This window comes from Numenius arquata, chromosome 4 (assembly GCF_964106895.1).
Source record: "Numenius arquata chromosome 4, bNumArq3.hap1.1, whole genome shotgun sequence".
Taxonomy (NCBI): domain Eukaryota; kingdom Metazoa; phylum Chordata; class Aves; order Charadriiformes; family Scolopacidae; genus Numenius; species Numenius arquata.
The window spans coordinates 10,956,912-10,970,222 of NC_133579.1; the positions used below are offsets into that span (position 1 = coordinate 10,956,912).

Here is a 13,311-nt window from a genome sequence, read left to right on the forward strand (position 1 = left end):
AAATAGATATTATGGCTGTATCTCTGAACTGTGCAGTTCCAAGTCACTCTTGTGAAAATCAAATTTCTCTGTGAGAAAGCCTTTACTTACCTGAGTTAATCAGTCTCCACTTGTCAAAGTCATGTTGCCATGGAACAATAAAGCTGTTGGCTAAACTGTTTCATTGAATGCAAATGATTTAATTTTCACTCACACTGGAATTAGATCAAAAGATCAGGACTCCTCCTACAGAAGGCAACCCACTGTTTCCAGAGCCAAATGTAAATGTTACTTTTTTTAAGTTAGTTTCTCCTGTGCAGTTCCCAGACACAGTTACACAGAATAAGAATTGACAGTTAAATGTTCATAAGGGTACTTGTGTCAATCTGTTTCTCTTTTCTGGTTAGGGAGAAACACAGAGATGGTACCTCAAATTTTAAACACCTGGGAAGTACTAGCGTTTTACAGTGACAGGGATGACTTTGTAGGTATAAAAATAGCTGATTGGGTAGTTTTTTATTAAAATATTTTTATTAATTCAAACAATTCAACTGAATGCATATACTCTGTTTAGCTTCACTAACAGATTTGGAGTTTAGGCCTGCATTATTTCTGGCTACTTCGGGAATACCCTGATGGATTTTGACCTGAAAATGCTTCCACTGACACTTCACAACACATTTTTCAACTCAATGATGTTTGCTAGGGGACCTGTCCACATGTATTAAATGACAGTGATGTTGGGATAAACAAAACAACACTTGAATCTCTTCTCAGAGGAATTCCTGGCTGATTTCAGGCCAGAATAGTAGAAATAGAAAGAAAATCAGAAATGGTTTATGAGCAGCATGTTTTTCTCAGTTACTTATAAAGGCCTAGTCCTTTCTGTAGACCACTGCCAGCCAGTTTGTCTTCATTTTCTCCCACAGTTGATAGCTTACATATACATATCACATATTTGTCAGTTAACACTGATTTGCAGATTAAATTCACACAGCAAAAACATTGGTGTAAAAAACAACTCTTACCTTTAAGGAATACCTTCTTTGAATTGCCATCCTCTAAAATATGAACAGGAAAAGAATATGTGAACAAGCTTTATTATCACCTTCCTTCTTAAGTTACAGTCTTATTCAGAAGGGTTCTTCAGTAATAACTAGGCATGGAGTATATACTGTGTTGTTATAACATGAATTTTCTTTAACAAAATACTTACTATGGGCAGTTAGCTCCCTCTCAGTTTTCCCATCATCTTGATATTCATCTAACCATCTTTCATTGCAAAAACAAAAATATTAAGATTAATAACAATTATCAGTATTTTAGAAGTACTCTGACAATTACTTGCTCCCTCCAACAGTTGTTTTTTTTAATAATTTCTTATCAAATTATGCCTTGAAGCTACTTCCTAGATCGATTTTTCTTTTATACATTCATCATAGTTGGCCTTATTCATATTAGGAGAATTTGGCTCACTGCTCCAGGCAAACAGGAACTTTCATTGTAGCTATATGAAGTACTATAGTACTATATGAAATACATTATATGAAACACTAAATATTTTCAGGATCAGAGACTCAACTGTACATTTGGGAGGGTGGGGTGTATATAACCTGCAGTAGTTATATTCATTGTACTTGATATATAACCCTTGCAGATCTGGAAGTTTCTAAGGCTTCTGTAGATCTGCATCAATGAATTGAACTTCTCTTTTTATTTTCCTTTTATGCTGATGAATTTAAGGATCTTTCCTACAATATCATTTCACTGCAAGCACACCTCCATATTCCTTCAGTTGATCCCCCCTTGCTGATATAATAACACTTTACAGCCTTTAACAATCTCACTTATTTAAAAATAAATAAATATGTGCTCATTATCAACTTCTGTTCTATTGAATCAATGTTGATGCTGCACTTCTTTAAACCCAAGGGTTCATAATATATCTCACTTCTTGTGTATAACAAAACTCTGTGAATAAATATCATATACATGAAGTCTAAATTCCACTGTATTTCAACTATTGTTGCAATAAATAGCTTGATTAACTTTTGTGAGCTGGCTCCTCATTCTCTCCTAAGAAACAAAAGGTCAGTAGCAGTTTCTAAAAACAGAACATAAACTTTGACACGTTGGCAGCACACTTACACTGTAGGCAATGACAGGCCTCCCCTAGTTCTATATATAATGCCTCTAATCTTTTTTCTAAGAGCTTAATAATTTTTTTTGACAAGCCAGTTTTATAGACAGCCCAAGTGTCTTCATTAAGTATCCCTCCCTTTAGAGAAGTCTCATAAAATCTCCTTGTAATTAAAGAAACAATTGTCTTATTCATCTACTCTTCAATAACCATCTTTAATGTACACCAAACCAAGTAAAGACCCCAATAGCCAAAAAGGAAAACTAAACCGAAAACCTCATAATTGAAATAGAAGTTCTGAGAGGAGTAAATGGTTCTTGGCTAGTCATTTCCAGGAACCTTGCAAGCTGAAACTCTGTTTTTTTGTAAACAGGTAGGATTCCTAGAGGAGGAGAACTCTCTACTGAACATCTAAAGATTTTCAAGACTTTAAGGCACAGTGCCCAAAATAACATGAAAACTATTTCAGCCATGTAACCCAAACTCATAAATTCCAGAAACCACATACTACAGAAGATAATTATCTTGATCTAAATTACAATCCTTCAAATTATTTCTACTGTATTAAATATACTAATATAGAATAACACACACAAATCCTTACTTTCATCTATTATCTTATTTTATGGGTGGGTTTTTTTCTGTTATAGCCATGTGATTCATGCCAATGACTGCTAAAAGCTCAGGTTGCACTTGGCTCTGTTAATAACAAAATCTGGAAAAACAGGTTGTTTAGTAATTGTTAGAACTGAGAAAGTTGAACATTTTCCAATTTTGCCCATGGCAGCAAAATTCTAGACCTAGTAAGACAGACAAGTAGAGGTTTACTAAATGAAAGGAAATATTGTAGCTCTTCCTTAGGAGAAAAGTTAAAGATCTTTCCAAATATTTCCAGAACATGTATAAGGTTTTCAGTGAGAAAGAGAAACTGACCAAAATCCGTACAGCTAGACCTTTACACATAATACTTTTAAAAAGATTGAGAACTGGAAGCTTATTTATTTTCATGGGGTCTCTGTATAATTGAGATAAAAGAAAGATCAATGCCCCTTTTCTCCTATGGAACATTTAGTTTTGGTCATTAGGCTATGACTCCTTCCTATACCAATACAGCAACTTTGTCCTTTGTCTTAAACGACAAAGTTTTGCATCCCTTGTATGTTGAAAAACTCGGTCATTGCTCGTATATCTAGGTTATGTGCACACACTTGTTCTGCAATTTTTCCTTAGGTTGCTGGTTGTGTAACAAATTCCTTTTCTCCGTGAATGGCATACCTATTACAAGGAAATACAACCTCCTGAGCTTCCTCTCCTTCTTTATGCTTGATGACAATCTTATTCAGGAACCATCCGTTGCCTGTGTTGAAATGACGAAAGTTTATCACCATGTGAAATAATGCATTTTTTTAAAATAAATTTAAAGAAAAAAGCCCAGATTATCTTCTTCCAGCAGAAACACAGGCCATATTAAGACAGAGCTCGGCTAAATAGATAAGATACATTAGCAGAATGAAAGCTTTATTATTCTGTGTCTCTTGCAAGAGGTACAGTGTTAATTCTTCTCTGCCTTGCTCTGTTTTAATTTTAAGATGGGTGGGGGTTTTTTTCCTTGAAGATAAATATATGCATACATCTGTGAGCTGCCAACACCATTCACATCCCAGCCTACATCTTTACATTCCTTGTGATCAGGCACACAAGGATGTTTGGATAAATCTGTTTATGCAGTTAAGTGAGATCTGTACGAAAGCTGGAATTTTGGTCCTCTGTGAGTGAAGTTGTTATTGCATATTCTTGTAGCATATTAATTAACAAATCATTAAGACTACTGCTCTCATTTGCAAATGGACTGCGGCTGCAGCCTTGGAGGGGCTTTGCATGTCTAGGAGACTGTAACTGGGAAAACTGAGGATCCAAGTATCCAGGGCCAGTGACTAGATAGACTTGAGTGTCTAAGGCCAGCTACTGGAGGCCTTATACATCCACACTGTTCATAAATGTATATATTTGTCATTGATGGACTGTCATTCTGATCAGCTGCACAAAGTAACAGGATAAGGCCACTGATGCTGCTTGTGTTTGTGTGAGTGCTGAGTTCCTGGCTGTGTTGATCTGCGTGGGTGGCCATGTGCATACGTATATATGTTTTATAGATGTGTTTGTGTGTGTGCCTGATGGGAACACGCACTCAGCCTTGCTACTCGTGGGACCAGCAGGCATGGAGCTGTGCAGCCTCACTGCTGTTGGGCTACTGAATTCATCCTCTCCCTAACAGCAGTAACCACTGCCACATCCAGGCTGACGTCTTAGATCACTTCCCATACCCATCCTAGTGACTGGTACAGTTCTCTGCGTAGTCCTCATCAAATATCCTGTCCTCACTGTGTCTGCACCACTCACAACTTGCCAGGTTTTGCCTGACTTATACCATTATTTATTGGCACGTTGTAGCAAAACAGCATGAAGGATGTTTTTGGTCAGAAGCTGACAACTGTCCTATTTATTCTCGTGCTCTGCCTCCCTGGCTGCATCTGAGCCTGGAAGTCCCTCGGAAGCAGCAGTCTCTGTCCCATAGGCAGGGCTTGCCCAGCCAGTGCATGGAGCAGAATGGCATTTCATCTTCAAGGCTTCAGGCCCAGGGCACACTAGGACACTCTGCAGGCTTCTTTTGTCACCCTCTTATACCTCAGATGTTCTTTCATTGGAAGGAGCCTACCAGCCTGGCCAAGATTCACCAGCAATCAGGCAGGTGACCTTGAAACAGGCCAAAAAAGTTGAAAGGTGTTGCTGTGTAAATGTACATGTGTGTATAGAAGGTTTCTATTGAAGAGAAGGCTGTTGCAGCAGGTAAGGCACATCATCTAGTGACTCATATCTGACCAATGCCAAAACCCTGCTGTTTAGCATAAAATTCCTTTTCTTTCCTCACTCACAGTGGCTGTGGGAGAAGATCTGTGCTCTGCAGCCCAGGAGCCCCAAAGAAAGCCTGTGTTTCATGATCTTTTCAAGACAGTCTCCAAATCAAGACTAAAGACCTTCTGCCCTATCACTCAGGCAAGTGATATGATTAGAAAGAAGGGCAGCCCCACCTCTAAAGGAACCCTCTTTCCTCCCTCTTAACCCCCAAAAGACTGGGCCTCTAGATGGCCTCTCTCTTCACTCATCATCCTTGTCCAGCTCTCAACCCCCCTGGTCCCCTCAGGCCAGGCTTATCTGGGGCTACTTTTGGATACAGTTCAGAAGAGGTCTGTGAGATCTGTCTGTGCTGCATACAGTCAACAATCATCTTAATTACCGAGGCATAAATTTTGTCATACTTAGAATTCAATCCATTGTCCTATTTAGAAAATCCTCCAAAAACACCAGATTCTGAACTCCATTGTCAAAGAACAGCTTAAGGTAGCTGAGCCTGGTTGCAGATTTGTAATGCTAACCCTGTGATATGGCTACGCTGCCTATTAAAGGAGAGATGAATGAAGAGAGCATGGTACGGCATCCTGGGGGATAGAGTGAGGGTAGGCTCCACCACACAAAGATGCAAGAATCATGTTTACATCCCATACCAAGGCTGCACTAATAAGCCTACTTCTGTCACAAGTCACTCCTCAGAGCCTTAGACAGTAGACAGTCAGCGAGATGGGTGTTGCTTGAGGCCATTTCAGAACAGAGTAGGGTAAAAATGATGCTTTTCTCATCTAGTATCAGTGTAGCCCTGAACTGCTTTAAAAATCCTTCTCTTCACTCGCCTTCTTCGTAGTGACTAATCAGCAAACACTCTGCAGTATTTACATCTTCAGTGCTTTTAAATGCTAGCTTTCTCTTAATTTACATCATTCCAGAGATGCACACCTCAAGGGCCTGTATCAAAAATTCGTCTCATCACAAAATTACCTCTTTTTTTCTGAATGAAATGTCACTCACTGGAGCAGCTCCACATTGACTTGCACAGATTAAATAAATAACCAAATCTTCTACCGTTGCCCAAAGCAACAAGAACATTATGCTATAGCTACTCAAAATTTGTTTGGTAGTAAAGCAGTTGTTGAATATTTTTAATTCTATTCTGGCCAGTCTTCACTCTTTGTCTAGTGAAGAATTGCTTTACCTGTGTGAACAATGCTTTCATGAGTGTTCTATATGCAAATAAATAGTGTTTTCTTATAAATAAACTTGAAAACAGAGAGTGGAATGACAGTATTTGACATTAAACTCATACCCTTTTTGCTGTCCATAACCACTGTTTTTCACCATCCCATCACAGTGACCAGTCTGCAGGAAGACTTTTTATCACTGCAAGACCTTCTGTCACATTTTGTATGAAGGATGCAATATAAATAAAGTGCATTGTGTTTAAAAAGGACTTGAAAACAGATTGGTCTCTAGGAAGTTAAATCCTACCTGGACCGGCTCCATCACGGCTAATCAGAACTTTCTCCAAGTCTCCCAGTGAGACAGCCTTTATGCAGAAAATATCCATCTGTGGAACCATACAAAGAAAATTATAAAGGTTTTGAACACAGCTATTGCTTTGACTATAACGGTATAGAATAGTTTATTTTTTCTCTTCTCTTTTTTTTTTTTTCCAGTATGAATATAGGTGTCTTATATTGGTCCTGGCCAGTCAGCGAGGATCTTTTGAATCTTTCTAAGATGAATAATGTTTTGAAATTACTCCACAGAGACAGCACTCGAGTCTTTTGGCATGACACAAGGATCAGTTGCAAAGAGTTATTTGGTGATCTCTGTACTACGTTACTACATTTTCTAGCCCTATCTGCCACACCAAGACTGAAAAACATGCTCGGGAATAAGGATTTAGAACTTGAGTCTAAAATTCACAGTGACAAGTTCAGGAGAACAAAAATGTTATTGTTATCATTTTATCTATACGTGCAATATAAATAACCAATAGTACTCAAATTCTACTATGCAACGGTCTCAGTAAATGATTCATAAAAATTATTCCTATGATGTAATTCTGTAAGTAATTTTGAATAAAGAAAATATGTGAGAAAATGGAAAACTGCTTGAATAAAACTTGTAAATCAAAATATATTTACACTTGTTGAAGAAACAGTTTGCTAGTCATTTTTACTTCACCTGTCCATGTCGAAATTTTATATGATTATTCTTAGATCTATGGAGCTTCCTTTTGCCAGCATCTCCTCTTGTTCCAATGAGGTTGATATAAACATTAGCATCTGTTTCAGCACCAGGTTTAGCCCCCGTGTATACATGGACCTCATACACCAACACTGTGAGAAGGAAAAGGTTGAGATTATCCCTGTAGTTTGCACACAGTTCAAAAGCTTTCCCATCAAAATTTTGCCAGAAGACTGTACTGACTTTCAAGTTTGAAAGTGGCAACAGCTATCCATGCATTTGTCACTTCCAGGTCCAAATCTTGTAATTCTCTGCACAACAATATGAAAATACTGAGCTTAAAAGAATGCATTATGCTGAGTGTAGCTGTGCGTTACTCAGCAAAGCAGCCCATCAATCAGGTGTTCCCTAGTGCTCCATTTTCTTCTCTTACTCCCTGTTGAATATCCATTATTTCAGGACCTAATTTGCAAAGTCTTTCTTGGCAAGTTATCTGGAGCCCACCTAACTGTGCCTAGTCATGGTCTCAAACAATAGCTATATTTCACTGTCACCAAGGCATTTTCAACCTCCAGATTTGTTCAAAGCAGAATTTTCTGGGTGGCTGACCTTCATTTCACCTTAAAAGGAGAACAGCATCATGAATCTGAGGTTTTTTATATTTTCACCTCGCATACAATGGTGGGCAAGCAGGTAAATGGGCTCCCTCACCTATAAAAAGTGTGCACTCAACTTGTTTTTTAAGGTTTTGACATTTATCACCACTGGATGCTAACACCTTTAAAAAACAGCTCTCAGTTAAAATATATTTACAACTTTTTAATGCCTCTCCTTCTAGTCTAGATCAAAGTCTTACACAGAAAAAATATACACTGATCTTCAAAAAATTTGGAATATAATTCAGAGTTACTGTATTAACATATTTTGCACCAGACTAATATGATCTTTGTAATTATCCAGATACATAAACTTCTTTTAAAAAAAAAATATTTGCAGTAATCACATACTATTATATGTTTTTCTTATTAAGACTCTTAAAAAAACTTTCCTGGTTACATTTTAATGGCAATTTTTCCATGTAGTGTTTCTATTCTAATCACAGCTGGGCATTTCTGCTGCTATGTAGTAGATCACAGAGGATATTACTGTTTCACTAATGGGAATTTTAATAGTTCTTGGGAGCAAAGGAAGGTAACAGAAGCCCTAACAAACACAGTTAAACACTATGTTTAAAAAGGATCTAAGATGAAAATAGAAAATTATAACAAAATCCTTGAAACTGGACAATAGTCTACAAAAACTAATCAAAATATTATTATTCTCATGCCACCAAATATCTAGTAGAACCTGACATTTCCTTAAATTTTTAATTCTCTGGACCCCAAGGCAGCTTATAAAACTCAAACAACATGTCGTCCACCATGACTGAATAACAGCTATTTCTGATTCCCAGTGGAGAAGCTAAACAAGTAGTAAAATAATACTGCAAATACTTAAGGGAAAAAAATAGCCCCACATATACTGAAAGATAGGAAGGAAATGTTGATGGATAGACTGTGTGCTTAACCAACACTTAGCCTGAGACATAAAATCGATCTCAATAATACACACACATCTTCAAAAATTTGGCAGAGTCTTACAAAAACTAGTTGCAAGGCTTTTAACATAAAACCATCGTGTTAAAACAAATGGTAGATATGGATGGCAACTAATACAGATAAATGGATCTGATAATTAGCATAATTAAGCTATATATCCAAACGACATTTTATATCATAACTCTTAGTAATCATAACTGTGTGCAGATCAACAATGGGAGAATATAAGACAAACAAGAAACTGTTCAAAGGGCAGAAGATAAGAGGAGACAGTCAACTCTTGAAAGGTAATGTGCAACAAAGCAAAGAGCCACACTGATCATGAAGGGACAAATTCTTTCAGTGTGTGGAAGGAGAGAGGTCACATTTTCAAAAGAAAAGCTAACAATTATATTAATTTGTGACCAGCCATTTGAATAATAGGGCTGGACTCCCTATGGAGCAAGACGATGCAAATTAGTAAAAGCAGGGACATATCACCATGAAGTCTCCTCCACGCTTTTACATTCATACTTACATTTTCAGTTTTGAAAAAGCAAAACACCTGTGGGAGCTAAGGGAAGACTATAGACACCTTATGTTTTGAGTGTTTATATACAAAGATTGGTATCTGTATTACTTACACCTACAAGAAATTTCCATGATCAAAACTGCAAAATTTAAGGAACTATAATCACAATTTTAAAGCATATTGAGGGCTCTTTTTAAGAAGCCCTTTAACAATAAATCATTACAAAAAGAAAATACCAACACGTTCTTTCATTTCTGGAAGGAGACCAAACCAAATGGATTAAGTACAGGACACACTAGAACAGAATACGAGATAATTATAACACAACACAAAGATATTAACAGATAAATAAATTACAGTTCATTTTGTAACACTGTGCATCTCTGTGGTAACCAGAGAGATGATAATGATCTAATCAAATACAGCTTCCTATTGCTACAAGCCTAAATAAATCAGTCTGAAGTAGAAAACATGCACATGTTGAAATGTAAAGAACTGGAAAATATTTTCCATAGCTCCTTGTGTCTATACATCTCTCACCATCTGGAAAACGTTAGGTCTGGCATTTATTTAGGCTACACAATCTGCATTATTTATAAAGGAACCTTCTTAACAAAAAGACCAGTTTGTTCTTTATATTTTTGTACAAATTAACAATACGGTCTGCTATATTAGGATAATAAATGGAATGTTCATTTCCCTTAACTTGAGTATATGTTCCAATGCATTTTATAGGAAACACACAAAAAATTAAGCAAGAAAAATATTCTCCAAAACACGCTGTACTTGCCTACTTAGAACATGCCACTATGGAGAAACGCTTGGACATTCATAGAAACTTTCACTAAATAGACTGTGGGGGTTAAGCCTTTTCTGTATACATGGAAACGTAGGCACGGACCAGCTTGAGTGTATGCAATTTTTTTCAGACTTTGTCAAGCACTTCCTCTAGATTGCAGAGCAGCTACAAAAGGTGCCAGTGTTAATGGCTCCTGAGCTACAGATTGCTTAAATATAAGAGCAAGAAGGATGATGCCACTCTGTATCAGATAAGACAAGGTGCATCAGTAGTTTGATGAGCACAGGGGACAGATACAACCAAATCTGGAGAACAAACCTACCAGTTGAATGTACTGCTGAGACAACAAGACTCACCATATGTGAAATTTGCCTGTTTGTAACTTTCTGTATATTGTTCATAAAACACAGGGGGCTTGTGTATACAGTAAAATAAAAAGACGCTAGAAAATATGTTCAGCCTCTGGGACTCTCTTTCAATGTCCTTTGAGAAACTGACCTACTCTAAGACACCCACTGCTGCCACATCTGAAAATGAGACCTGCTTTACTGCAGTAAGAAACAGCCATCCCAAAACTCTGAGAATGAAAACTCTACGGCCCGATCCTCTATGCTGCAGTAGTAGTTTCGTTTTACTATATGCTCATTTAGTGAAACTACATCACCTGATAACTGGGGTGACAAAGCAGAGACGTCCGTAGGTAAAAAAAAAGAAAAGAAAAAGTTGAAAACTATATCATAAAACAAGCCACTGAACAGAAGTCAGGAAATATTGCTTCAGCATTATGAGGGACCTGTTAGACTCGCATCTAGCCATCTCTCTAATGTGGGGCACATCAAAGTAATAGAAGAAATATCTTGAAAAATACAATAACTTTGATAAAGGATATAAGAGGATTAATTAATACAAAATAGCAGGAAAAAATCTGAGCTAGCACTCACTAAAAAAGAAAATGACCTTTCAGAAAATGTGATTGAAATCTTCAAATTGCTAACAGAGTAACTATAGATAAGCTCTATAATCAAACAGAAAACTCCGGGACATGGATAAAACAGTTGAAAATGGGAGGTAAAGTGTTTTCAGGCAGAGGTAGGGAGCTTCTAAAAGGCTCCATGAAAGACAGACATTAAAGCAGGATAATGACTATGTAAAAAAAAAAAAAAAAAAAAAAAGGCGTATCAAAAATACTATAGGAGTCACTGAGCAGTCAAGTGTACAACTACCAAATGATAGGATCAAGTATACCCTAACAAAATGGTGATGGGATCAAGTGTACCCTGATGAATTTTACTGATACACCAAACTGAGTGGGAAAGTGGACACTTAGGAAGGAAGAGTCACCCTGCAGGAAGACCTGGGTAGGCTGGAGGAGTGGGCTAAGAAGAACCTTATGAAGTTCAACAAGGACAAGTCTAAAGGAAAGGAAGCACCTGGGAAAGCTTAATCCAGGAGTGCAGCAGAGGCTGGGATGTACCTGACTGGGAAGCAGCTCTGTGGAAAGGAACCTGGGGGTCCTGGTGGCCAAGAAGCTCAATATGAGTGAAGAGTGTGCTACGGCGGCAGAGAAAGTCAAGAGGATGTTGGGCTGCATCATCAAGAGCATCACCAGAAGAGATAAAGTAGTCATTATCCCACTCTACTCAGCCCTGGTCAGGCCACACCTGGAATATTGTGTTCAGTTTTGGTCCCTGCTATGCAAAAGCAATGTGAGAAGGCTGGAGAGGGTTCAGAGAATGGCCACCAAGATGATCAAACAACTGGGGAGCCTGCCATATGAGGAACAGTTGAGAGAACTGGATTTGTTCAGCCTTGGGAAAAGAAGGCTTAGAGGAGACCTTCTTATCACGTTCCAGTATTTAAAGGGTAGCTACAAAGAAGATGGAGACTTCCTTTGTACAAGGAGTCACACAGAAAAGATGGGGGAAAATGGGTACACATTACTGCGGGGGAGATGCTGTTTGGACACAAGAGGAAAAATTTTCACAATGAGAACAATCATCCTTTGGAATAATCTCCCCAGGGAAGTGGTGGGTTCCCCAACATCGGAGACTTTTAAGATTCAGCTGGACAGGGTGCTGGGCCATCTTGTCTAGACTGTGCTTTTGCCAAGAAAGTTTGGACCAGAGGTCCCTTCTAACCTGGTGTTCTATGATTCAAATTTGAACTCGGTCAGTCCACAAAAAAATGCTACTGCTGCTACCTCTTGAGATGTTATGAGAGTTCAGATGCTTTTTTAAGTCTCAACCCCAGCTTCTGACATCTACTCTATGATTCTATTGATAACATGAGAACATGAACTACCTGAAATAAAGGGGGAGAGAGAAAGGAAGTTTTGTTTCTCTAGTTATGAAGAAAAAGTAACCTGAGGGCGTACTAAGGGCAACAGAATGCAATTTAGAGAACCCTTTTTTCCAGACTTCTTATTCTGGGCACCTGAATCTGGGTTTCCAATATAGAAAGTTTGTATATTCCCGATCATTCACTGATGGTAAGAGCTAGTTTGGTCCCAATCTTCAAGCATAGCATATAATTCTCATTTCCTTGTGAAGGAGTAAAGTACAGAATTCAGTGACTTATGACATTTTCCTTCAGAAAATATTAACAGTAAGCAAGCATTGTGGGTTGCTTTGCATTAAAGACTAAGTTAATATTTTGACATGTTTGGGGAGAAGAATAAAATAAACCTTATAGAATTAAAGAAGAATTTATTATTGAGAATAAGAAAACGAAAGTTTTCACTGCAGGAAACTTTTTTCTGCTGACTAAGTATAAACTATTGTCCCATTATCAGATCTTTTAAAAATAATTTTACTAAAGAAAAGTACAGTCATTACCATGCCAACTGCCAACCGCATCCCAGGCTGCATCAAGAGAAGTGTGGCCAGCAGGTCAAGGGAGGTGATTCTACCCCTCTACTCTGCTCTGGTGAGACCCCACCTAGAGTACTGTGTCCAGCTTTGGAGTCCTCAACACAAGAAGGACATGGACCTGTTGGAACGGGTCCAGTGGAGGGCCATGAAGATGATCAGAGGGATGGAGCACTTCCCCTATGAAGACAGGCTGAGAGAGCTGCGGTTGTTCATCCTGGAGAAGAGAAGGCTCTGGGGAGACCTCACAGCAGCCTTCCAATATCTGAAGGGAGCCTACAGGAGAGCCGGAGAGGGACTCTTTGTCAGGAGAT

The 13,311-nt window shown here is 38.1% G+C and overlaps 1 protein-coding gene across 1 annotated transcript in view; it reads right to left on the minus strand.

Annotated features, from left to right (window-relative positions):
* The window catches only part of RP1 (RP1 axonemal microtubule associated), a 173,898-nt gene that overhangs the window by 82,088 nt on the left and 78,499 nt on the right, over positions 1 to 13,311 (minus strand). The window contains exons 25-29 of the mRNA XM_074146784.1: positions 7,220 to 7,374; positions 6,518 to 6,596; positions 3,395 to 3,476; positions 1,196 to 1,251; positions 1,008 to 1,040 (exon numbers count right to left, since the gene is read on the minus strand). Coding sequence (XP_074002885.1) covers positions 1,008 to 1,040; positions 1,196 to 1,251; positions 3,395 to 3,476; positions 6,518 to 6,596; positions 7,220 to 7,374 — 405 coding nt within the window. The remainder of the gene's footprint in view (positions 1 to 1,007; positions 1,041 to 1,195; positions 1,252 to 3,394; positions 3,477 to 6,517; positions 6,597 to 7,219; positions 7,375 to 13,311) is intronic.